Below are 27,258 nucleotides of genomic sequence, written 5' to 3'. Positions count from 1 at the left end.
ATAAAAATGGCTTTCCATGTAGAAGGACTGATAGCTATCATCGTGTTCTACCTTCTAATATTGCTGGTTGGAATATGGGCTGCCTGGAGAACTAAGAACAGTGGCAACACAGAAGAGCGCAGCGAGGCCATAATAGTTGGTGGTCGAGACATTGGTCTGCTGGTGGGTGGATTTACCATGACAGGTAGGTTCAGAGCTCAGCTCCTTGCTGCCTTCCTTCTTTGACTTCTCAGAGTGACAAAGCAAATGTTATTCTTTGTCCGTTAAGGATTCTTTGTGTTCATTACATATATTTTTTTGAAAAATAATTTTACATTTATTCAAAACAAAAACAAGATAGTTCAACTCCATTGTATCTGAACAAAGTGACTTTATAATTAATCATTGAACAGAATATTAGTGAAACAAACCTGGGCTGTGTGGGCTGTTTAGTGAATGGAAACAGTAAAAACAAAGAGGTAGAGGAAAGTGCAAAAGGGTCTTAGTTTTACAAATTATGTATCTATTAATGTGATAAAGTCAGCGTCTCATCTCGTTCATTAATACAGGATTGAAGTTATGACTTTGTACTATCTTAAATGATAAGTATCAATGAATGCTAACTAGAGATGGTTTTAAACAATAAATCAATTTGGGGCAACACAATCCAAATTTATTGATTCCCTGCTTTGAAAACTCTTCCATTTCCTAAACTAATTTCTTTACAGGAAGACAATCACATGTTAGTAATCCATAGCAGTGAAAGATAAAATTTCCAGGAACTTTGATATAAAAGGGAAAAAAATCTATGGCATCTCTTAACATGGAATTCCCAGCCACCATCTGCAGCTCTCTCCCATTTGAGCTTTCTCTGTCAGGAGGGGCTGATATTCTATCCTCTTTTGTCCAGAGGTGGTTCTGTTTAAGAGGTGACTTGTTTGTCTTTTATATATATTTTTAGTCATTGAAAATATTTGTGAAAAACAATTTAAAATAATATTTGTAGTATTATTTGATACATATTTACTAATAACATATATTTCATTTAAGGATCTTATTACGTATTTAAACATCCTACTGAAAGGAACTCTGAATGTTCATTGGAAAATATCCCATTACAAATCATATCCAAATGATGCTCAGTTTTAGTCCTGAAGTGTTATTTTAAAATGATTAGCTCTCTATGTGAAGTACTTTACCAAACAGATTTGTGAAGACTGCATCCCTGTTTGGCCACTGAAATCTATGGCGTTCTAGAATAATTTGTGGATTATAGATTTCTCTTTTAGATATTCGCCTTTTTTTTTTAATTCTTAGACAAGTATACATGGTTTCATTTGGTCTTTATGAATATCTTTATCTTTATATTTGAACACTGTGATTAAGCGAGGACACAAAGTTCATCGTGAACAAGGGCCAGAGTCAGGGACAAACCCAGATCTTCTTGGAGCCACGCCCAGGGCCTCTCCACAGTGTTAGCACATTCAGTCCTCTAGCTGGTTTGTCTTCATCTCTTTATAAATGTGCACAGTTGTAAAGAGGTCTCTTTTTCTTACCCTCTTTTTTTTTATATACACATATGGAACAATTATATTGTGCAAAATATTTTCTATGATGCCTAATATGCAAAATTAGATAAATATAAAAACATAAAGAATAAAATTGATTCATTGAAATTTTGGCATGGCTTTTCAGATTTTTTTTTTCTCTTAGTATCTACCTGCTGGTGAACAGTGAGCACAACTCCATATCTTCATTTTCATTTTTCATTATAGTATCTCTTTTTCCCCTAAAGAGTAAAATCTGATACTGGTATTTAAAGTGGGTTAAAATATTGTGATTATATTTCCCTTACATTTCTTCTATTACAAAGAAAATGAGAAAAGCAAAGCAAAACAAAGATGGTCAATTTCACTAAAAATTGTTGAATATAATAAATAAGCTGTTGTATATCTAAGTAATTTGTTTATTGTAAATTATTATGTTTTATTACTTTAAGGTAATGTTCTATTTATTTTTTCCATAAAAATAATATTTTAGAATTTGTTCTTTTATCATATAGAGTGATTTTTCAATATGATAGTCTGTTTTTAATAATCTCTTCAATTTATTTCTCCTTTATTTTAAATTTTTATTGAATTTATTGTTTTGACATTGCTTAATAAAGTTATGTAGTGTTCAAGTGTACAATTCCATAATGGATCATCTGTATAATGTATTGTGTGGTCACCACCCAAAGTCAAGTCTCTTTTCGTCACTATTTATCCCTGCCTTTACCCTCTTCTACCTTCTCCCACCTCCATACCCTTGTCTGTGTCTATGAGATTTTTTCATTTTTTGCTTAGTCCCTTCACCCTTTTTACCCAGACCTCACCCCTTACCCTGACAGCTGTAAGTCTGTTCTTTGTATCTATGAGTCTGTTTCTGTTTTATTTGTTAGTTTATTTTGCTCATTAGCTTCCACATATAAGTGAAATCATATGGTGTTTGTCTTTATCTTATGAGCTTGTTACATTTATAGGCTGTTAAGTTATATAGAAAAAAATTGAATTAATATATTTTTTTTATAATGAGTCATGGTCTATCTCAGTTTTGAAAAAATTTTCAATCCCTCAGAACTGAAAATAATCTTTATCAATATCATGATGTATTTAAAATCTGAACCATATTATTTAAACCTTGTCAGATCATTGATTATATATTTTTGATAGAGAATAAAAATTGAAAATAAAAATACATATAGTTTAAAAGAGTTTTTGCTCTCATTTATGAATCTGACATGAAATATACAAACATGCAGAGCAAATTCTGTACTAAAAGGTACTAGCCTGATAATGGAGGGACTTTAACCATAACAAGTAACTAAGTCTTCACTTCTATATTATTTGTGATCATTCAGGCATCAATTTGCTTTTTGAACTAGGGAGAAGAGACCTACACAATGAAAAATGGTTACGAATAAGCTTTGTGCTTGTAAGACCATAAGACCATTTACTTTATGCAATGAAACATTGCAGGTCCAGTTGCTAACAGAAAGATGGAGGATGAAGTCTCAGGTCCTGTGCCTGTGAGGATTTGTTTCTTCTGGTCTTAGTTACATATCCAGGGGGCTGGGATAGGGGAACCCTTTTTAAAATTTCTGCAGGGTTTAGTCAACCAAATTAAGACAAATACCATGTAATCTCACTCGCATGTGGAATCTAATGAACAAATACTGATGGACAAAATAAAGTGAGAGGCATGGATACATGGAACAGGCTGACAGATCTCAGAGGGGAGGGAGTGGGGGAGATGGGAAGAGATTAGCCAAAGAATATGTGTACATATATACACATAACCTATGGACACAGACAACAAAGTGGTGAAGGCCAGGGTGGGGGGTTGGAGCTGGGTGGAAGGAGCAAAGGGGCGGGGGTGGAATGGAGGATATCTGTAATAGTGTCAACAATAAAAAATAAAAATAAAAATAAAAAAGTAAAATTTCAGCAGGGCATAGAATGAAATAGGCAAATGATAGCATTTGTTATTTGTTAACAACCATGCAAAAGCTCCTACGAAGATGACAGAATGCTAAATTTGTATTTGCCCACTTTAGGATTTTGTACAGAAACTTCTCATCTAAATATACTTAAAATTCCTTTGTAGAGAAGTCCTTTGATGTTAACTCTTTAAAAATAGTAATAAGTTTAAAATTTCCTCTCTGTTTTGTATTTGTTTTTCTTAAGCAGACTTTTGGCATGAACACAACAGAAAAACTTGTTTTCTATAGTTTTATATGTTTATATATCTTGAAATTTTACTTAGATTTTGTATGATTTCAGAAAATTTTTCAGAATCAAATTGGATGATACAGCTTAGAATTCAGTCTTATGTATGATCAACTTCCTACCAATCTACATGTCATAATTTTACACAAATTCTCATAAGAATTATTTTAAATATTTTGACTATACTCTTAAAAATATATAAACTGCAGAAATTTAAGTGTTCCATTAATTTTAGTTCTTCAGCAAGAATCAAATATTATATTGTTTTCTCAAAGAAAATGGTAGCATTTGTTTATCATCTTCAAACCTGTTTAACCAAAATGTAGGTTTTTGGGGGATTCCTTCACCTGCCCTTCAGCTGTTATGCTACAGATATTTTATTAAATAACATCTATAACATTTACTATTCTTTATGATATGTCAAATAGCTTACTAGAAGAGCCAGATCAGAAAGAAGAATTGCAAGTGGATATGCATTCAACATTTTAAATTTTTCTGAATGCTAGTCCAGGTCCTTAGTGTATGCTGGGTACTTGGGAAGAGAATGAGAAAAAGTAATCTAAACTCACTTTAGTTCGCCTTGGAATAAGTGTCCTCTCTCTCCTTTCTTCACTCTCTTAACAATTTAAGTTAGTAAGTAACTTAGTTATGATTTAGTTATTCTATTAATAAAAAGTACATATACCCACTAGTACACATGTGCATGCATGCTCACACACATACAAATACTCACTGAGAACAATAGTCATGGTCAGCGTGAATAGATCAATACAATTATAACAGAAGAACCTCAAATTAAAGACACTTGATCCACATTATGGAGGCTGGGGGCAATATTGTAGTTTTACTAAAAATATAAATAGTTACATACTATATTACATATGATCTCAGACTTTATGATCTAATAATGTCATTCAAAAGTTTTGATAAATGGCGATGACTAAATGGATTTAGAAGACATCTGGGGCAATCCTGTCCAAAAGAAATAAAATAAGAGCCACAAACGTAATATTAAATTTTCTACTTACCACTTTAGAAAACATAAAGAGTCAAATTGATGTAAATAATTGAATGTATTTAACTCAATATGTTGCAAATGTTTTCATTTCACCATGTAATCATACAAAAATTATTTAGGCATCTTACATTTAGTTTTCAAAACTATGCCTTTTTTAAAAAAAAAAGTTAACATACTTCATCTTTGAAATACAACATGTAATTTACACTCATAGAACAGTTCATTCAGACTAGCCACATTTCAGGTACTCAATAGACACATGAGGCTAATAGTCACTGTTGTAGACTGAGCAAGTCTAGGGTATTACAAGTATGAGAGTCTGTCTTTCCTTCACTTTTCATTCTATTTCAGCAACCTGGGTTGGAGGAGGTTACATCAATGGAACAGCTGAAGCAGTATATGTACCAGATTATGGTCTCGCTTGGGCTCAGGCACCAATTGGATATTCTCTTAGCCTGATTTTAGGTAAGTGAAAGTTCAAACCTCAGTGACCCACTTAGTAAAGCACAAAGAACAGGAATACAAATAAGAAGTGAAATAACAAGTCAAACAATGTAAATAACTATTGTGGAAAAATGTTACTAAAAATCTTTTTTTTCAATTTATTTTTTCAAATACATTTGTCTCTGCCTACCCCCACCACTTTCCCTTGCCCCCTCCCTCCTTCCCTCCCTCAGCTCTTCCCCTTTGGTTTTGTCCATGAGTCCTTGCTATATGTTCCTTGACTTGCCCCTTCCCTTCCTTTTCCTCGACCTCCCTCCCTCCTTCCCTCTTGTCTCTGTTGATTTCTTTTCCTTTCAGTGTTGCTGGTCTTATTTTCCTTGCATCTTTGTATTGTTGGTTAGGTTCTGCTTATAGGTGAGATCATATGGTATTTGTCTTTTGCCCCCTGGCTTATTTCGCTTAGCATAATGCTCTCCAGTTCCATCCATGCTGTCGCAAAGTTTAGTAGTTCTTTTTTCCTTTCTGCTGCGTAGTATTCCAAAAATCTTAATTAGCTGCTACTAGAAACTGGTAACAAATGCTTAGAATGTTTGATCTCTTGATTATGTAATATGTTAAAAAATTCATTGATATTATGACTATCAGAACAGTAATTTTTAACAATGATTTTTTTCTTTAAAAAATAGTGTGGATATACCATTAAAAATGAATCAACTTGAAGTGTACCTGAATTTCTTTTTAAATCAAACTTATAAAAGGCCAAGAATATTATATAATAGAATGTTCCTAACTTATTTTTGAATTTAAAAACACTTTTATTAAAACCCGTGCTTACTCAAACTATCTGAATACTTGCTATGTTGGGTGATACATTAAGGCACTTTAGTGAGTGCTATGCTGGTCCATGTTTTTCAATCTGCATGCCTCAGATATACCATTCAGTTGTTCTTTGGATGCATACAATGATAAAGGTATTAAGAAATTTGCCTTTGGTTGCTAAATACTTCTTGGTTCGATATTCACATAGTACTATTTCAGACTGGTTCCTCAATATATATGTGTCCTTAAAATTTTATTTCCCTTGAGAAATTATAGCATAATAAAGAATATTACATAATGAATTTGTTACTTTTCCATAAACACTTATTTCATTCCTTTTAGGTGGTCTGTTTTTTGCAAAACCTATGCGTTCCAAGGGATATGTGACCATGTTAGATCCATTTCAGCAGATCTATGGAAAACGCATGGGAGGCCTCCTCTTTATTCCTGCACTAATGGGAGAAATGTTCTGGGCAGCAGCCATCTTCTCAGCTTTAGGTAAGAACAAATAAAATGTTGCTCTACCTGAATCTCTGGCTATCTGAATATCAGATACACAACTTCACTTCCTTGAGTCACAGGTCAGACCTCCCTAGCATCTTTCTCCTAGATTAATGCATTTTCTTGCTTACAGTTCTGCCCACCTCCTGTAGTCTCCATGTGGTAGCAAGACTTACCCTTACAAGGTCTGATTATGTCCCTTTCCTGTTTAAAACCAAACTTTTTAACCAGGCTCATAGGCTCCTCATGACTTAGCCTCTGATTCTCTCCTCATCATTCCTCTCTCCTCCTTCCTTTTTTCATAACTGTAGTCCTTCTCTCTTGCCTCTGACACTTTCCAAGCCTTCTGCCTTGGCCTCATTTCTCCTCTTTCTCACGTCTGCCTCACTAACCAAGAAGTGTCCTCTACATCTCACATCTGTCACTTTTTCAGAGCAGTCATCCTGAACTTGCTGATGCCTTTCCTATGGGCACGAGGAATTTAGTTTTCAATGGACTTATCACTTTGTGTGATTATGTATCTATTTCACACACAATTTTCAATCTCACAAAAAGTATTACAGATTTCTTGAAGGCAGGACTTGTGTCTTGTTACCAGTTGTAATCCAATCACAAATGAATGAATAAACCACCTATGGCTATACTTTCTTCAAAAGAGAAAAAGAAATAGAATATAACATCTTTTCTTGATGTAATCACATTGCACCGCAAGGTATTGGGTCTTAAACATGTTTAGGGATCAAGGACATGAACTGACACTTTAGGGTCTAACTTATTACCAAGATCAGTTAATGCTAAGGACAACCTGTCATTGGCCCTTCAGTTCTCAGCTCACTTACAAGATTTAGAAGACAAGAGATTTCAGTGGGATCATGGAAAATCTTTATGGTCAATGCCCTTCCTTTTGATCAAGGAGAAATCTAAGTCATCCTACTGAGTGTTGAGTTCCTCCTGGAAGATGGATAGAGTTGGAAGTTCCATGACGTTCCTCAGTAAGCTATGTCAGTGTTTGACATCCAAGCATTCATTTGGTTTCCCTCCATCTCTTCTTACAAATGGACATAAAGGGATTAAATCTACAGTTTGAAGTCCAGTGGTCAAAACAAAAGTAATATATGATGAATTTACTTCTATGTTATATGTTCTAGACTACAATTTAGTCTCCTGGTTTCAGTATCATCATCATATCTGGTCTTTATAATATCATGTAATAGTTTATACTATCATTAACTCTTTTCTTTCTCAAAGTCCTATGTAACTTTATCTTATTTTCTTGATCTCAAGCTATTAAACAGAGGAATAATGATGTAATAAAGAAGGGAATTTGATAGTTATAAAATACTGTAATAACTCAGTGAAAAATGTTGTACTTGCATGGTGTTACATAACAATATTCCACAAATACCACTGCACTTATGTTCTAATGAAAATATATGTGAAAATGCACCTCCTTTGCTACCTGACTCTCATTAGCTAACAATTGTAACTTACTTATCATTGTTTTCGACACTGAAAAAATTTTGGTTTTAAGCCAAGCTGCCTGCTGATATGTCAAAAAGGAGTGGGCTGAATATCTGACAGAATACAAAATATTTATTCTCACTGAAAAAGATCAATTTATGTAACAGAGCCCTTAAGAGAGAATAGAATTAATAAACTAATACTTTTAAAGTATTTTGGAAATATAAAACATATTAGCCAAACACTAAACTTTGTTGCAGTTAGTTATTTTGTATATATGTGTCTACTTCTGTGTATGTATGTCAATGCATATGTAAAATATTAATGTGTCTCTCTCTACACATACACACATATCAACAATATATATTAAAACATTACTGCTATTGGTTGAAATATATATTCTGATAAAGATAATGTATGCCTACTTTTAACACCTGTGTTTTTTCAAAAATAATTTTTGGGTATAATTCAAAATTGATGTTTATTAGAAACAACTTGGGATACTTAAGAACAGACAAATATAACATTGAGTACCACCATACTGTGAGTGTACATAGTTCACCACTGAAGCTTAGAAGAATCTTAAAGTATCTCCTTGGTATAAATGGGCATCTTACAACTTTTTAAAGAAATGTATAGTATTTTAAATTTTTATAACTCAAATTCAGTGAATTTTTATAACTTTATTTATAGTATATTTATTTTATGTTTGAGCAAACTAATATTTGACAGCAAATCTAGAAGTATAACTGATTTTACTACAAATGATAGAATTATTTAGAAAATATTTTAGATAAATATTCATCTCAAGATTAGTAGTGATAGCAAAGTAGGTGACTTCTTTACAGCCACTGAGTTAAAACTAAATGGCAGCATCTACTAGAATCTTCAGGATTCTAGTCTAGTGATCTTATTACTACTAATATATATATACAACATTGAAAAGGGGTAGGGTAATAATAACACTATTTATAATTCATGAACTATATAACTTTAAAATGCTGTTGTTAAAGTAGAGAACTAAACCAAAAGAAAAATGGACCAACTAAAGGTACAACATGAAGTAAATAATTTTAGAAAAAATAATTTGTTCAATATCTCTATAACAGTCAGTCAGTTATCCACAATCACTTATAAAGAAACTCCTCATCATCCTCCGATTCCTTACCAGGTTTTCCCTTTTCTTAATTTGGTTTTCAATGAAGAAAGAAATATAATATTGTTACCAAAATCAAAGCATTAAGAAAAATTTGTTGAAAAGTATTTTGTATTATCTTAGGTCAAAATATATTATATTCCTCTTTGAAATAATGGATTTTCTTCTCCAATGGGTTACATACACTATTAGCCTGCAACTGAATAGGGATAATAGAATATAAGACTGCAACTAAAAATTCACAGAATTTTTGTATGTATGTCAGCATTGCTGTCATTGCTGCATTTAATAATATGAAATATAAATTTGACAGCTTTTGAGGACAATGGGGGAAGGGTTTGTAAAACAATAAGTGAATTCAGATCTGGCAGTCCAAAAACCACAATGGTCCAACTGTCTGTACCATCATATCTTCATTGGAAATACAGACACAAACAAGCAATAAACACAGTCATAAAGTAAGAACAACGTAACTTTTGTTTTGAAGGTGGGTTTAAAATTTTGATGGTGAAAACTACTTAAAACTACAATGTTGAAATTTAGGGATCTTCAACATCAATGTCCTAGGAGCAAAACAGCAATGTCCCATCAATAAAATAAAATCAAGTAAAGTAAAATAAAATAAAAGGAATAAAATAAATGTTAACAAAGTTCAGAGAGAAAAAATGTTATAGATGCAATTTACCAATTTTATTTTTTTCTCCTACAAATTTGTGTCAAACCTTGGTATCTGTCTTACACCATCTGCCATCTAATAAAAGCTAGCTAGGGTCAGAGTTTATGCAAAATAGAGGGTGCATATTAATTGTAAAAGGTGGAAATGGGTTATTATGCTTATTATAAAGGATTATTTTCTCATAGATGTGAGTAAACATATTGCATATATTTAATTTTCAGTTGGAGTTTACAATAGTTGGTAGAATTAATATGTTCTTACAGAATTAAATTTCATGTATTTCATGGGATTCTGAAATCATATGATAAATTACAGGTATCCTTACATAAATGAGTTCAAAAGGCACTAATTTTTAAATTAGAAAGAATTTTTAAATATATGCATGTATATGCATAGTCAATTTACTGAAATTTAAAATTTTCAATATGAAAACTAACTTTAGCTCTCACATTTCAATATGTCTTTGCCTAAAACATGGAATTCATTTGAGTTTGACCATAGCACTCTCTTGTTTGCCTCCTTCTAGGAGCCACCATCAGTGTGATCATTGACATTGATGTGCATGCTTCTGTCATCGTCTCTGCACTCATCGCTATTCTGTACACCCTGGTGGGTGGTCTCTACTCAGTGGCCTACACGGATGTTGTTCAGCTCTTTTGTATTTTTGTAGGCCTGGTAAGTGAGGCCATTCACAGACTTTCTCTCCCGTTCCCTCTCCCTTTTCCTCTCCTTCCTTTCTTCCTCTCTCCCTCCTTTTCTCCCTTTTTTCTTTCTATCTTTCCTTCTTTCCTCCCCACTTCCCTCCTTCCTTCTTTTACTTTCTTCTTTTGTAAAAGATAATGTAGCATTTTATACTAACTCAGCAAGAAATAATAGAAATGTTATTTTTAATCCCAAGTAATACACAGCAAGTTGTATACCATGAAATATTAAATTTCTTAATGAATTAATTAAACGAATAATTCTAGTTTTGTTAGATTTTGCCAGAAAAATGTTTCCTCAGTTTAATTCTTAAGAAAAGTCTGTCTTCCTTTGCTTCAAGTCTACATCAGATGAAAACTTATGTGTGATCTTCTTTTGAGGTGTGAAGGCAACACACTTTCCTCTATGTTAAAATTTAAACCTTAATGCTAACCTGTATTATTCTCTTATCTTCTCCTTATATTAGTGTCAGTTAATCTCTATGATTGCTCATAAGTCATAGAAACTCTCCCTTTGAAATTACTGTCTGTCTCAATATTAATGCAATATTAATTTACTCTTTGGGGTCTAAAAACAAAGAAAAGGCTTAATTATGTAAGGCACTAAAAAGATTTATTATGTATTGCATATATGTCCCAGGTTAAATTAGATAATATATTTGTGCTTTATTAAATAAAAAGTACTGTATAATTATGAGACAGAAAATTATTAGTATTACACTAAAAGCACTTTTGTGTGTTATGAACACATTTTAGTCAATGTTTAGCCTTTGAAAATTAAAACCTTAAAATGTGACAATTGTAATTATACATATAAAATATCCAACACCTAAGACAACACCTAAGAAATTATAAAGATAATTGAATGTGCACTCTGTGTTGGGGGCTGTGAGGGGTTCATACATGTACATGATCTCTGTGCAAGGGCCATGGACAGAGTGAGCTAAGATGGCACATCATGATTCAAGTGATCAAAGCACGCTTGCTTCTCCTTGTTTGTTTGTTTGTTTTCATATTATGAAAAGCTTTGGGTTTTTTTAGTGTTTACACTAGGCACAAAAAGGAAAAATGAAGAATGAATTTCAACTCATTTTTGTTTGTTTTGTTCTTTACTTTCTAGCCTCTCTAATATACAGGAGGAAAATTTTAAATAAGTAATTACAGTCAGAATTAACAGTTTAGCCATTTTATTCATATTTGACAATTTTACTCACATATATTTTAGTTAAATCGAAAAATATTTAACTTGCTCAAAGACATCTACTTTTTTATTTTTAAATATCCAAATGAAAGTGAATAGTGCTGAAATTCTGAATTTTCTTAGCGTCATCATAAGCTTCCAGAAACAAATTTCCATTCAAAATATAAGAGGTAAGGTTAGTTTGACAATGACAGCTCTCATAAAGAATGTACTTGGTATTCTAAGAAACACACCTCCAGGGGTTTAATCTATTTATTTATGATTTATTGCTTTGTATGAGACCAGTACTTAAAACACACAGCTACCTAGATTAAATGTGCTGGTATAAACATGATAAGGTAAATTATGAAAGGATACATAGTAGAGAGGTTTTCTGCTTCAAAATGTGACTAAATTGATAAGGAATCAAGTTCTATTTGTTACTACTTGAGGCTCTATTAAATCAGTGAACTCAAAGGGCAAATACAGTTTGTTCTCTAAGCTTAAAATCTATACATACATATGAGGGAAACCTCCCCTTCCAAACAAATGGGAATTATCTTGTGGAGGGCAGATCCCTTGTAGTACAGGCTTCCCCAACTAGGTGCATGTTCTAGGAACCCACCTATATTTACGTACTAGCTGGCATTGTTGTGAGAGGCTGTGTTGGCGTCAGTGAATTTTCTTTTTTGAAGACTTTCAATGCATTTGCCTATTTCATGACGGGTGATTTATGAGTACTCCTGCACACACTTCATTGAGTGTTCAGCAGTTTCTGACCAAAAGCAGGATGAGCTCCCCTGCCCCATCCCCCCTATTCACCTGATCTCACCCCAAGCAACTGTTTTTGGTTTCCCGAATGAAAAACGTCCTCAAAGGCAAAAGTTTTGCTGATGTAGAAGAGGTGAAACAAAAAACAGAAGCACTACAAGGCATCAGAACTGACAAGCTCAAAAACTGTTTTGAGCAGTGGAAAAAAGCATCTCAGTAAGTGTATTGCATCAAATGGAGAGTACTTTGAAGGTGACTGAAGTTTAAACATGTAAGAATAAATACATAATTATTTCTAAATAAATTCTGAGGTTTTGGGGTTGCCCTCATATATAATTAATCAACTGATGAATAAACTATCTCCTTTTCTCAAATTCTCTAATTCTGTAGATTTTATAATCATCCTAAGACTGTAAACCTGAGGTTCACATGTTAGTTTTTCTTTCTTATGACCTCTTTCTTCCTGCTGTAACCAAAGACTGTTGAATCTGTCTTCATAGTTCTTTTTTAGTACCAATATCTTTTCATTTCCAATATCATTACTCAGCTCCAGGACTTTATCTGGGTTATATCAATGCCACCTGACTGCTCTTCCTGACTCCTCCCTTTTTTTAAACTCACTGTTCATATCTATGACATTAGAATGAAAAAGAATTTATACTGAAATATTTTTGAAACCCAGAGGAAATTCCTCTAGCTCCTAGTTGCCAACAAAACAAAATACAAATATTTTAGCTTGCAATTCAAGTCTCTCACCACATATCTATATGTCTTCCACTTCACTGAATCACCTCCATGCAAGCAAACCTTCTAACCCAACAGATGTGTACATGCATGTGTGGTGCACACGTGCATGTGTGTGTGCATGTGCGCACACACACACTGTATGTTCTACTCTTGGCCTTGTTCCAAAGACTGTCTTTCCCTTCACTTCTTTCTTCTACCTGTTATATATGGGACTCACCCTTGAAGTTTTGTTTCATCTGCCAATTTCTCAATCAAGTTTATCATTTTCACTTTAATGAGTGGATATCTTTTTCTAGTTTAAAGAAAACAAAAAGTTTATTTAAGTATATATGTTCTCAAATTTAATGTTTTCTCCCCAATTTCTAGCGACTATTCTTATAGTTGATGTTATTGGTATAATTAAACATACAGGTAGAAAATATGTTACTTTAACTTTTTCTTTTTAATCTTCATCTGAGGTTATTATTTTCATTGCTTTTTAGAGAGAGAAGAAAGGGGGGAGGGAAAGAGAGAAACATCAATGTGAGAGAGAAACATTCTTTGCCTCTTGTAGGCTCCCAAACCAGGGATCGAACTGGCAACCTAGGCATGTGCCTTGACCTGGGAATCAAATCCACAACCAGCCTAGGCATGTGCTCTGACTGCAACCTTTTGGTGTTCAGGGTGATGCTCCAACCAATTGAACCACACTGGCCAGAGCAGTTACTTTAACTTTTTTCCTAATTCAGTATTTCATGATGATCCACAGAGAACATGATTCCAGGTTCTTCTCTGTCTATACAGGAGGAGCTACTAAAATATATGGTCTATAAGAATAAAACCAGCAAAAATAAAGTAGGTGACTAAATAAATCTTGTATATATTAAACAGTTAAAAATCATTGCCTAACACTCTAATGTTACTCTTTGGTTACAGTGGATCAGCGTCCCTTTCGCACTGTCACACCCTGCAGTTACCAACATTGGGTTCACTGCTATGCACACCAAATATCAGGCTCCTTGGCTGGGGACCATTGAATCATTTGAAATCTACACCTGGCTTGACAGTTTTCTGTTGTTGGTAAGTGGTGTCTTACCTGAGGAATGCAATCTAATTTTTCCTAAAATCAAATGCATTTTCAAGATTTTAATGGTTTACCTACTGACTCATGTCCATTTCTATTGGAAAGATGGAGCAGTTTACAGTGTCAAAGTAGAGAATGCAAGTGAGGCTTTAAAGGGGTATCACCCTTGGTATTATGTGTGGTGTGTACACATTTCCATTGTGCTGTAAGTGAAGGAACACCATGTCCTATCCCCAAATACCTTCCCCAACCTGAAAGCCAAGCCATCTAAAAGTTTTGTGTGTGTTTTTTTTAAATTTTGAATTAGGCATTAAAAGCCAAATTATTTTGAAATAATTAACTCAGCCTCTACACAGAAAATAAATTAGTGGTAGCCTAGGCCATAAGTGTATAGATAAATTGGGAAAGGCATCCTCAAAGAAAGAAGCCATGGGCAGCCAGAGGTGGCTTGGGAATAAGCGGAACGTCAAGGTATATGTTCTGACAGTGGGAGGTGGACACAGGAGAAATAAAGGCAGATTGAAGGTTGAAGGAAGAGGGAAAAACCTAAAGAATCTGCCACATTTTGTGATTTTGATAATTATACAGATTCTTACAAAAATAAAACACTGCCTTGGCCTGGGTGGTTCAGCTGGTTGAAGCTTCTTGTAAGTGAAAGGTTACAAGGTCGATTTCCAGTCGAGGCATGTGCTTAGGTTATGGGTTCAATCTCCCTACCGGGCACGTAGAATTCCTGGTCTGGGCACGTTTGGAAGGCAACTAATCTATGCTTCTCTCTCTCATCGATGTTTCTCGCTCTCTCTTCCCTGACTCTCCCTCTCTAAAAACAATAGGAAAAAAGTCCTCAGGTGAGGATAAAAAATAAACTAATTGAAACACTTAATTTTCATATCAATATTAAGGTAAAATTGTTTATTTTTTCCTCTTTAGATGCTTCACAATATGTTGTGATTCTTGTACTTTGTGTTTGTAGCACTTTGCTAAGTTTTAGCACTGAAATTAGATGTTTCTATCTCACTAAAGAATTTCCTGGTTAAGAAAGCAGTAAAACTACAAGGAAAATTTCCTATGGTGGCAAGGAGTCTTCTTTCCCAAGGATTACTAAGAAATATGTCAACTGAAGTTATTCTTCAATGGTTTATAATTTTGAATTTAATGGAAAAAAGGATCAAACATTATATGTATATGTAATTGTATCAGCATGGCAGGTATATTTATGGTTATATGGAGAAGATGATAGACTTAAAATAAGTTAGTTAACTTGTTAATAATCACAGAACTATCTGAGCAACAGATTGAAATAGAGAAGAATCAAAATCCCAAAGTTCTTTCTTCTACACCACATGTTAGTTCTCAGATTTACTAATTTGCAAAACAAAATATAATATCCAATGATTGCTGAAGTTGTCCCATCTTATAAAGTTATATGACTAATTCATGGTTATCTTTTAAATTGTAGACTAATTTGAAATAATAGATGTTGAATGAAGAATGAATGAATGAATGACTATAGAAGTAAACCTTGAAATATTTCACCAATGGTCTCTGATCTTCCAGTTGTCTTTCTGATCTCCCAAGTATCATATAAATGACTCGTCAAGTCCAGCTCATGATGCCTTCAAGGTATCACTCAGTGCCATCCTGAACCTGTCCCTGTCTTAGCACTAGATTAGGCTGGCAGCCTTCCTCACCTGGCCTATTGTGATAGCCCATCAATGGTCTTCCTGAAGTCAACACACATGCCTCTCACTCCTCCAAGCCTGTTTTCCACCTTGCCATGAGAGCTTCTGCTTGTCAGTGGAAGTCAAAGTTTACCCTACTTGTGACCTAAATGTCCAGAAAGATTTGTATGTAAGTTATTATATATTGATTCAAATATAGGGTCTGGTACAAAAAAAATGTCCCTTTTTATTACAAAAATGTAAGCATGTAATTCTGTAACATAACAATATCATAGTCAAGCACACCATATAACATTTTAGGTGAAATGTTCTAATTAAAACTACAAATTATTGCACCCATATTAGTACCCTACCAACCACACTCAAGCAGGCCTTCTGCCAGACCCTGTAGTCATTGATATTATTGAGCAATATTCAATTACATGGAAGAGGTTAATGATATATTGATTTACAAGTTGCAAAAGAAAAGGAGAAGCTTGGAAAGAATATAAACTTAAAGCATGAGCTAATAAATTTTAGAATTTGTTTTTTAACTTTTTTTTTCTACTTTTGAATATCTTTGGCTTTAGAAGACAAGAATTGTTCTGGAATCAATATGTGACAGGCATTCTGGCTGGCACAGATGTGACAGTGATAAACAAGATAGACATCCCGGAATTTAGAGCCCAGTGAGAGAGACAGGCAATTGAAGGATCAACTTCAATACATTGTGATATGGAAAGCGCATTTATCAGTTCATTCATTCATATAATATATATTTATTGAACTCCAGCTCTATGCCAGTCAGAGGAATGTGGCAGTAATGAAGAGAAAGGTATTTTCCCAGCCTCCTCTCTTCCTTTTCCCACATACCCTGACTTCCGGTTATACAAAATACATAGTATTCTCATAGCTGCTTTGTTCTTTTTCTTTCTTTTTCTATTGGATTCTCTGCCATGTACTCTCCTCTGTCTTCATCCCCATCTAGTGACACCCTATCAGTGCTTAAGGACTTTTTCAAATATCAGTTCTGTAGGTTTTCCTGATTACCAGGCAGTGTCCTTCCTGACACCTTTCTATCCCTCTGTTCTTCCACCTGATTCTCTGCTTCTCACCTTTGTCCCCATAGGTACTTTTTATAGCATGCAACATATTATGCAATAGTTCACACTTACAAAATTATTTGACTGTATGTCCTCAATATGAATTGTAAGTACAGTCCCAAAGTAGGTACATGTAATTATAAATTGTTTGTTTATACACACACACATACACCCCTTATTAACATATTAAAATACTATGTAAACAATTTAATAAAACAACCATATAACATTCAAGTGTAAGGTAAAATGACTATAATAGAAATGCTGATATTGTTGATGCCTTACTGTGTTGTCTTGAGCACTCTGCACATACCACTTTGGAAAACACTGTGATGAACTGACTCTTCCAGGAAACAGTGAACCCAGAGAAAGAACCAGATCTTATTCATCTTTGTGATCTGTTAACCATTACTTGCCTGGCAAATATTAGAGTCCAGAAATTTTTATTGGGATATATGGATTCAGATTTAACCACTCCATATTTTCAGAATCTTAATTTTTTGAGAAAATTTCGTGACAATTAGGATGGACCTCTAGATAATAACAAATAGGCTTCTGGGTAATTGTAATGGAATTTAAAGTAGTTAAATTTAGGAAAAGAAAAGACTTTCATGTAATTATGGAAAAAAGACCTTGAGGAAATACTGCAAAATTATTTTAAATTTAAATTTAATTTATTTTTTCAAATATATGTGTCTCTGCCTCCCCCCCAGAACTTTCCCTTGCCCCCTCCCTCCTTCCCTCCCTCAGCTCTTCCCCTTTGGTTTTGTCCATGAGTCCTTGCTATATGTTCCCTGACTTTCCCCTTCCCTTCCCTTTCCCTGCCCCCACCCTACCTCCTTCCCTCTTGTCTCTGTTGATTTCTTTTCCTTTCAGTGTTGCTGGTCTTATTTTCCTTGCATCTTTGCATTGTTGGTTAGGTTCTGCTTATTGGTGAGATCGTATGGTATTTGTCTTTTGCCCCCTGGCTTATTTCGCTTAGCATAATGCTCTCCAGTTCCATCCATGCTGTCGCGAAGTTTAGTAGTTCTTTTTTTCTTTCTGCTGTGTAGTATTCCATTGTGTATATGTACCATTACTTTTTGATCCAATCATCTACTGGGGGCATTTAGGTTGCTTCCAACACTTGGCTATTGTAAATTGTGCTGCTATGAATATTGGGGTGCAGAGATTCTTTTCAATTGCCATTTTGGTATTCTTAGGGTATAGTCCCAGGAGGGGAATCACTGGATCAAAAGGCAGTTCCATTTTCAGCTTTTGGAGGAAATTCCACACTGCTTTCCATAGTGGCTGCACCAGTCTGCATTCCCACCAACAGTGGACTAGGCTTCCTTTTGTCCACAGCCTCGCCAGCACCTGTTGTTTGTTGATCTGTTTATGATGGCCACTCTAACCAGTGTGAGGTGGTACCTCAATGTGGTTTTGATCTGCATTTCTCTGATGGCTAGTGATGCCGAGCATCCTTTCAAATGCCTCTGGGCCCTCTGTATCTCCTCCTTGGAAAAGCATCTGCCCAGTTCTTTTGCCCATTTTTTGATTGGATCATTTGTTGTCTTAGAGTGGAGTCGAGTGAGTTCTTTATATATCTTGGAGATCAAACCTCTACCTGATGTATCATTAGCGAATATATTTTCCTATAGGGTTGGCTCCCTTTTCATTTTGCTGATGTTTTCTTTAGCCATGAAGAAGCTTCTTATTTTGATGAGGTCCCGCTTGTTTATTCTTTCCTTTATGTCCCTTGCTTTAGGAGACATATCAGTGAAAAAATTGCTGCGTGGGATATCTGAGACTTTCCTGCCAAAGCTTTCCTCTAGGACTTTGATGGTGTTGCGACTTACATTTAAGTCTTTCACCCACCTTGAGTTTATTTTTGTGTATGGTGTCAGCTGATGATCCAATTTCAATTTTTTGCATGTAGCCGTCCAGCTCTCCCAACACCATTTGTTGAAGAGGCTATTATTGCTCCATGTTATGCTTCTAGCCCCTTTGTCAAATATTAGATGCCCATAGAGACCTGGGCTTATTTCTGGGCTTTCTATTCTGTTCCACTGGTCTATGGGTCTGTTCTTGTGCCAGTACCAGATTGTTTTGAGTATAGTGGCTTTGTAGTAGAGTTTGATGTCCGGTAATGTGATCCCTCCTACTTTGTGTTTCTTTCTCAAAATTGCTGCGGCTATTCGGGGTCGTTTATGGTTCCATATAAGTTTTTGAAATGTCTGTTCTATTTCTGTGAAATACGTCATTGGTATCTTAATAGGGATTGCATTGAATCTATAAATTACTTTGGGTAGTATGGACATTTTGATGACATTAATTCTTCCAATCCATGAGCATGGTATATGCTTCCATTTATTTGTGTCTTCCTTAATTTCTTTTTTCAATGTTGTATAGTTTTCTGCGTACAGGTCTTTTACGTCTTTGGTTAAATTTATCCCTAGGTACTTTATTTTTCTTCTTGCTATATCGAATGGTATTTTTTTTTTTTCTGATTTCTTCTTCTTCTATTGCATTGCTGGTGTACAAAATTGCCTTTGATTTCTGAATGTTGACTTTGTATCCTGCTGTTTTACCAAATTCACTTATTAGGTTGAGGAGTTTTTTGGTAGTCTACAGGGTTCTCTATGTACACTATCATGCCATCTGCAAACAATGATAGCTTTACTTCTTCCTTTCCTATTTGGATGCCTTTTATCTCTTTCTCTTGTCTCAATGATGTGGCTAGGACTTCCAATACGATGTTGAAAAGAAGTGGTGAAAGCGGACATCCTTGTCGTGTTCCCGATCTTACTGGGAAAGCTTTCAGTTTTTGCCCGTTGAGTATGACGTTGGCTGTAGGTTTTTCATATATGGCCTTTATTACATTGAGGAATGCCCCATTTATTCCCATTTTGCTGAGTGTTTTGATCATAAATCGGTGCTGTACCTTATCAAATGCTTTTTTCTGCATCTATAGAGATGATCATGTGTTTTTTGTCATTTCTTTTATTTAGGTGATGTATCACTTTTACTGATTTGCATATATTGAACCATCCCTGCATCCCTGGGATGAATCCCACTTGATCGTGGTGGATAATCTTTTGAACGTATTGCTGGATGCGGTTTGCCAATATTTTGTTCAGGATTTTAGCATCTATGTTCATCAGCGAATTGCCTGTAGTGTTCTTTCTTTGTAGGGTCTTTGTCTGGTTTGGGGATCAAGGTGATGCTGGCCTCATAGAAAGAGTCTGGGAGTCTTCCCTTCTCTTGGATCTTTTGGAATAGTCTGAGAAGGACAGGGGTTAGCTCTTCCTTAAATATTTTGTAAAATTCTCCTGTGAAACTATCCAGCCCTGGGCTTTGGTGTTTTGGGAGTTTCTTGATTACTGTTTCAATTTCCCCAGCTGTTATCGATCTGTTCAGTGTTTCTTTTTCTTCCTCCTTCAGTGTTGGAAGATTATACTTTTCTAAAAATTTGTCCATTTCATCTAGATTTTCAAATTTCATGGCATAGAATTGTTCATAATAGTTTCTGATGATCCTTTGTATTTCTGTGGTATTAGTTGTTATATCTCCTCTTTCATTTCTGATATTATTAATTTGGGTCCTCTCCCTTTTTTTCTTGATGAGTCTGCTTAAAGGCTTGTCGATTTTATTTATCTTTTCAAAGAACCAGCTTCTGGATTGGTTGATCCTCTGAATTGTTCTTTTTGTGTCTATGTCATTCAGTTCTGCTCTAATCTTGACTATTTCCTTCCTTCTACTTGCTCTGGGATTTATTTGTTGGTGTTTCTCCAGTACTTGAAGTTGTACAGTTAGGTGTTTTATTTGAAATGTTTCTATCTTTTTTAGGTAAGCCTGTATTGCTATGAACTTCCCTCTCAGGACTGCCTTTGCCGTGTCCCATAGGTTTTGGACTGTTGTCTGTTCTTTTTCATTTGTTTCCAGAAATTTTTTGATTCCTTCTCTTATCTCATCATTGACCCATTCATTGTTTAATAGTCTACTGTTCAGTCTCCATGAGTTTGCAAGTTTTTGAAGTTTCTCTTGGAGGTTGATTTCCAGTTTCAAGCCCTGTGGTCCAAGAAAAAGTTTGGTATTACTTCTATTTTCCTGAATTTGCTGAGGCTTGCTTTGTGTCCTATCATGTGGTCTATCTTTGAAAAACTGCCATGAGTATTTGAAAAGAATATGTATTTTGCTTCTTTGCGATGTAAGTTTCTATACATGTCAGTTAAGTCTCTTTGATTCAGTGTGTCATTCAGCGCCACAATATGTTTATTAATGTTTTGTTTGGAAGATCTGTCCATTTTTGACAGTCGGGTGTTAAATCCCCTACTATCAGTGTGTTGCTGTCTATATCTTTTTTGAAGTCGCCCAACAATTCCCTTATAAATGTCGGTGCTCCTATATTGGGAGCATATAAGTTTACAATGTTGATGTCTTCTTGATAGATTCTTCCTTTAAGTATTATAAAGTCTGCACAATTTTTAATATAACAATAACATCATGAAAACAATTGAGATGTGGCATGTAGGACCATTTTCTACACTTCAAAGAGGTACATATGACTATTCTGAAGATGATTGTAAAAAAATTCATGTTAAAAATATATAATACATGCTATTTGCCTCCAATTTATTCTGAATCCCTGTGGTTCTCATGCAGATGCTGGGTGGAATCCCATGGCAAGCCTACTTTCAGAGGGTCCTCTCCTCATCTTCAGCCACCTATGCTCAGGTGCTGTCCTTCCTGGCAGCTTTTGGATGCCTGGTGATGGCTCTACCAGCCATACTCATTGGGGCCATTGGAGCATCAACAGGTAACTGTCTTGCAGCTTCACTACTTGACCCACTCATGCTTCACCACAGTTAACAATTACCACAAATTCTCTCCCTCTTCCACTTTTCCCCAAAGAAACGAATTTATTTATTAAAAATTGTATATTTATTCTTATATATTTAAACTTCAGTCACCTTCAAAGTACTCTCCATTCAATATAATACACCTATCAAGATTTTTTTCACTGCTCAAAAGCGTTTTTGAACTTATTGATTTTGATGCCTTTTAGTGCTTTTGCTGTTTTTTTTTTTTATTTTTGTTTCACCTCTTCCACATCAGCGAAACATTTCCCTTTGAGGATTTTTTTCATTCAGGGAAACAAAAAAAAGTCACTCAGGGTGAAATTGGGAGAATACGGAGGGTGGGACATGGAGGTCATGCTGTTTTCGGTCAGAAACTGCTGAACACTCAGTGCAGTGTGGGCAAGTACACTCATAAATCACCCATCATGCAATAGGCAAATGTGTTGAAGGAGTCTTCAAAAAAAATTACCAAAGCCAAATGCAGCCTCTCACAACAATGCCAGTGGGTACACTGATACAGATGGGTTCCTAGAACACTCACCTAGCAGGGGAAGCCTGTACTACAAGGAGCCTGCCCTCCAGAAGATAATTCCATATTTTTTGGATCCTCCCTCATATATATACTTTTGCTGTAGTGTTCAAATAGTTTCCTACATTTGCAGTCTCCAAACATTTTTTAATTGCTCACCCACCAATAAAATATTTATAAGCATTCCCTCTCCCAGTGTGGTTACATTTATCAACAGTATATTTGTAATCCTGTCAGCAGTGGGTCTCACCAAAGGCGCATTTTAACATCATCCAGGGAGAAGAAAGACTCCTTTAAAAATACCTATTTTTCTCTTAGCCCATTAAGGATTTTATTTTAATAATATAAGATAAAGCCAGTGACCAGTGCTCTTTTAAAGTCCCCTAGATGAGTCAAAGTACAACTAGAATCAAGAGTCACTGTCTAAAAAGAAGTTTACCATTAAACTTGAGATTATTGCTTTACCTTTTCAATAGTTTGTTAAGTTTTCCTTTTTGGAGAAATCAATCAAGAAGTGTGCAGGTAAAGATAAATTAAGACACTAAGTCACTTAGAAAATAACATTCAAAATTGATACAAAGAACATTGAAAAAAATGCTTACCTCCCTGTTAGCCTCTATCTAGAACATTTTTTAATTCTTACCCTTGGTTGAACTTATTGATCATTTCTGAACCTTATGTTCCCCTGTTATACAGCTTTTGAATATTTCATGCAAATATGTCACATTAGCCCAAATTTTAAGAAGTCTTATAGGTTTAGCTACATTAAACAGATTTAAGAAGGTGGCCTTTCCTTCTATTGTGTTTTGTAAAGATTATCCAGGATGATACTCACATGCCTATTTTGACTTTCAATTAGTAAAGCTATTTATTGGATTATTTACTTTTGAAAAGAGCAGTTATGGTTTATATTATATACTCTCTATTCCAGTTCAGCCATGACATAAACATTTAAAAAGATGTCTGATGAAGGTGATCATGTGGCTTTGGATAAAAGATAGCATCTATGTCACAATCAGAAGTCAGATCTGGTCGTGTGTGTGTGTGTGTGTGTGTGTGTGTGTTTTAAGACAATAGGTGGAAAAACATTTTTTTTTCTTGGATTAAGTACACATTTTGGTGGTTGTTATTTTTGGTATCATAGCATCTCAGTTAATACTATAAAATTGGCTTCATCAAATCATGGTTTAAACAACTGTAATGGAAAATGGGGGGGGGGGTAAGTTCCAAGGGAAAAGACTCCTATTTGATTCTTTACTCATGACATTACAAAAGTTCAATAATTAAAAAAGGATCTTTACTAATGTACACAGAAAGAATCTACTGTATTTTTAGCATGTGCTAGCTCAGTAGTTGCCCCTCATCCATGAGCGATACATTCTAAGACACCCCCAGTGGATGCCAGAAATTGCAGATAGTACCAAATGTTATATAGTAAGTCCTCACTTAAGGCTGCTGATAGATTCTGCAACTTTAATCAAATCAACATATAATTAAATCAAATTTACCACAGGCTAATTGATAACAAGTAATTGTTAGGTTCCTATGGTATCTTAACAACATAACAAAATGACATTATTTGAGGATTTGCTGTATATACTATGTTTTATTCTATTCTTACCTCTGATAAAGTTTAACTTATACATTTGGCACAGTGATGTATTAACAATAATTAGTAATAAAATAGAAAAAAATTTATAATATATTGCAATAATAGCTATGTGAATGTGGTCTTTATCTCTCTCAAAATATCTTTTATAGTACTCATCCTTCTTTGACTTGTGATGATGAGTGGTGATACAATGACTGTGATAATGAGATGAAGTGAGGTGAATGGTGTAGGCATAGAGACATTGCATATGGGTTATTTAAACACAAGCACTGTGATACCATGACAGCTACTAAGTGATTAATGGGTGGGGAGCATATACAGCATGGATACATTGCTAGCCAGATGGGGAAGGACAGTGCAAGGCTGTGTCATACTACTCAAAACCTGGTGCAATTTAAAACTTATAAATTGTTTATTTTTGGAATTTTTGATTTTCAGACCAATTGACCATGAGTAACTGAAACCATAGAAAGCAAAAACACAGATAGGGGACTACTGTATAACTAAATATTAAAGGAGCTATCCAAAGATAAACTTATGTTTCAAGTCCTTATACTACAGAGTCCAAAAATACTCTGAAAATTTCAGCCTTATATCTGCACACTTTACTCAACAAAAAGAGATCTTCCTTTATCTATCATAGTTTCTATTTCCAGTAGGTGAAAGGTGATGCCAGAAGGAATTTAACTGGGAAGAAGTAATGGTGAGGAAGCTCCAAAACCAACTTTATATACAGGAAGGGTATGAGAGAAAAAAGACCTAGTATTGCCTTCATCCACTATGTGTTTATAACTGAGGACTAAGGAATGAAACATTGAGTGTCTGATCACATCTTCAAATGGTTGAATAGTCTGTGGTTCAGTTTAACATTTTTTCTATGATTCTGTACAATGGAATGCCACCATTGCAGAAGATATAGGTAAATAGATGATAGATATATAGATTGATTGATAGATGATGATAGATGATAAGAAAGGAAGAAGGAAGGAACGAAGGAAGGAAGGAAGGAAGGGAGGGAGGGAGGGAGGAAGGAAAAAGAAAAGTCACCACCATATCTGGTGCAGATGTTCTGAATAAGATTAAGTGTAACCAAAACCCATTACAGACCAGGACCTATAAGATGATTTCACTTGACCAGTACATGGAATCCCTTCCTCAATTAGACAAACATACCTAGTTAAGAGTAATTAGATTTCCCAGCTAATAAGGCTAATTCATACATTTTAAATTTATTTAAAAAACTGCCTAGTAAATACGACAATCCCAAGCTGAGAAAGAACGTATGACTCTTTGGTGGTTGTTATGTTTTTCACTTCTATTCAACAGACTGGAACCAGACAGCATATGGGATTCCAGATCCCAAAAGTAATGAAGAAGCAGACATGATTTTACCAATTGTTCTGCAGTATCTGTGCCCTGTATACATTTCTTTCTTTGGTCTTGGTGCAGTTTCTGCTGCTGTCATGTCATCAGCAGATTCTTCTATCTTGTCAGCAAGTTCAATGTTTGCTCGCAACATCTACCAGCTTTCATTCAGACAAAATGTAAGAACTTTTTTTTTAAGTGTTACATTATTATTGTTGTTGTTGTCTTTGTCAGTGTATTTATTGTTTATATAGTATTATATACTAATTAATATTCTATATTAAATTTGACCCTAATGTGATTGTAAGCACACAAGGTTAAATAATGATGAATTTTACTTATGCTGTGTATGAATGTTTTTAATGCATGTTATCATTCATGTTAATACAGAAGGAAAAAAGCAATGTAACTATTTTCCAGGAGCTACAATTATATTGCTATAATTTAAACTCTCCTCTCTCTAATGAAAAAGTATTGAAACCTAAAATATCTTAGAAAAACTTTGAGTTTAATTCAATATAATAAACTTGAGAAACCCTAGCGGAAAGCAGAACATGGTAAGTAAGTTATTCCATGGGTATTTGTGTTAACATCTGTCCTACTCTTCACTTGACTCTCAAGTCCCCTTTTGTCTGAAAATAGCCTCTCAATTTGATTTTGCTGTTGCATTAAGTGGGTGCAGGATAGCATTCTGTTGTGGGCTCCTGAAGTCCCAACATACCTCTCCACCTTCTTCCTTTGACTAAGGCTTTGTCATTCTCTAGATTTTCTAGGTCATAATTAACAAAATGGTCCCACTTTCTTTTTAAGGTGGTTATCCTTAAATTTGGTAGGGCTCCTATGGAGAATGGTGGCATGGTTTGTTTTTGTTTCCTCTGCCACATAAAAACTATTTCTTTGTATGTAAAGTAAGCAAAATCCTCCCTTGTATTATTATTCTTCTATGACAACCCATTAGCTCATCTCACCTCTGCCCTGCACAGTCAGAAAAAGGTGTAGGTGGTTTGTGTTTCCTGCATAACATACTCAGAAACCCTTCCAAAAGGCCCACTAGGGAGACTGCCTAGATTGCTTGCTTCATATACCGTGATTTACATTGTTTTTTCCCATAAAATGGAGCCATTTGAAACCAGGGAATTCTTTTGACTAGCTTTAAAGCACAGAAATTCATCTCATTCTTCACCTGCATGAACCAACACATTGTGTGAAAAGCTGACACTGTGGCAATTTCTTACAGGCATCAGACAAGGAAATCGTTTGGGTTATGCGAATCATGGTGTTTGTGTTTGGAGCATCTGCAACAGCTATGGCATTGCTAACGAAGACTGTGTATGGGCTCTGGTACCTCAGCTCAGACCTCGTTTACATCATCATCTTTCCACAGCTGCTTTGTGTACTCTTCGTCAAGGGGACCAATACATATGGAGCCGTGGCAGGTTATGTTTCTGGCCTCTTCCTGAGAATAACTGGTGGGGAGCCATATCTGTACCTGCAGCCCTTGATCTTTTATCCTGGTTATTACTGTGATAAGAATGGCATATACAATCAGAGATTCCCATTTAAAACTCTTGCCATGGTTACCTCATTCTTAACCAACATTGGCATTTCTTATCTAGCCAAATACCTATTTGAAAGTGGAACATTGCCACCAAAATTAGATGTATTTGATGCTGTCGTTGCAAGGCACAGTGAAGAAAACATGGATAAGACAATTCTGGTCAAAAATGAAAATATTAAATTAGATGAACTTGCACCTGTGAAGCCCCGACAGAGCATAACTCTCAGCTCGACTTTCACCAATAAAGAGGCCTTGCTTGACATGGACTCCAGCCCAGAAGGGTCTGGGACTGAAGATAATTTATAA

At 34.9% G+C, this 27,258-nt stretch overlaps 1 protein-coding gene across 1 annotated transcript; it reads left to right on the top strand.

The window, feature by feature from the left end:
- On the top strand, positions 1-27,258 carry SLC5A7 (solute carrier family 5 member 7). The gene is made up of 8 exons (XM_054592158.1): positions 1-184; positions 5,116-5,229; positions 6,370-6,525; positions 10,348-10,496; positions 14,136-14,279; positions 21,692-21,845; positions 25,356-25,573; positions 26,632-27,258. The coding sequence occupies exons 1-8, from the start codon at positions 7-9 to the stop codon at positions 27,256-27,258; spliced, it is 1,740 nt and encodes a 579-aa protein (XP_054448133.1). The 5' UTR covers positions 1-6.

This window comes from Pteronotus mesoamericanus, unplaced genomic scaffold (assembly GCF_021234165.1).
Source record: "Pteronotus mesoamericanus isolate MK-2021 breed Mesoamerican mustached bat unplaced genomic scaffold, CSHL_Meso_final scaffold_31, whole genome shotgun sequence".
NCBI lineage: Eukaryota > Metazoa > Chordata > Mammalia > Chiroptera > Mormoopidae > Pteronotus > Pteronotus mesoamericanus.
This window is presented reverse-complemented; position numbering and strand designations above follow the sequence as displayed.